At 48.5% G+C, this 756-nt stretch overlaps 1 protein-coding gene across 1 annotated transcript; it reads right to left on the reverse strand.

The window, feature by feature from the left end:
* Positions 1–71: 71 nt before the first annotated feature.
* Positions 72–542, reverse strand: EMH_0000420 (uncharacterized protein; the record flags this gene model as incomplete). The annotated part of the gene is made up of 2 exons (XM_038022239.1): positions 72–91; positions 236–542. 2 exons carry the CDS (start codon positions 540–542, stop codon positions 72–74), a joined length of 327 nt encoding a protein of 108 aa, XP_037878093.1.
* Between the last annotated feature and the right edge of the window lie 214 nt (positions 543–756).

Consider the following 756-nt stretch of genomic DNA (forward strand, 5'->3'; position numbering starts at 1 on the left):
TACTTACTGGGGAGCTAGTGATTTGAGGGCCTCCAGACTTTTCCAGTTGTTTAAGTCTTTTCCTAAATTCCTCAGCTGCCTTTTGGAGCTCCTGAGTAAATGCACACAGCATAAGGGTTTCACCCTGGTGGCCATGAGCTGCCCTAGTATATACGGCATTTACATTTTAGGCACCCTGAAGCGCTTTGCCGGATTCCATATTCGGGAGAGCAAGTGAGGTTGCCTTTGGCCGCACCCACCTGGAAGTCCACCTTTGCCCATAGTTGAGATGCCCATTCCTTGACCATTGCATCGTGATCAGCGAATAGAGCAAATATCTGCCCTTGCTGTTTGACGTCCCCCTCAAGCTTATCCAAAATAGTAAATGCAGTTACTGGAAGTGAAAACAAATTTTCGGCATTATTGAGGTCGGCCGCTCTCGCTTTGAACACCGCAATTTCTTCCTCCAAGGCCGCCATCGCTTCCCTCCCCTCCGTAAGTGGAGTGTCTACAGATGACGACAAATCTTGGACTTTCTGTTGGAGCGCCTTGCACTCAACCATAAAGTCCGCGACCTATTTAACAGTCACATCAGGCAGCACTTAACATAGTTTCACCACACATTCTTGTGCACCCAAAAACGCTTGGGCATTCTACTGCTGCATTAGGTTACCTCCTGTTTTTTCTCCCCGGCGAATTTTGTCTTAATAGATGCTAGCTGCCGCGTTTTACGATGCGCCAGGTTTCTCAGCTCCTTCCATTCGCTGGGTAGAGCTG

The sequence above is a fragment of the Eimeria mitis genome, genomic scaffold (assembly GCF_000499745.2).
Source record: "Eimeria mitis Houghton genomic scaffold, Emh_scaff13026, whole genome shotgun sequence".
NCBI lineage: Eukaryota > Apicomplexa > Conoidasida > Eucoccidiorida > Eimeriidae > Eimeria > Eimeria mitis.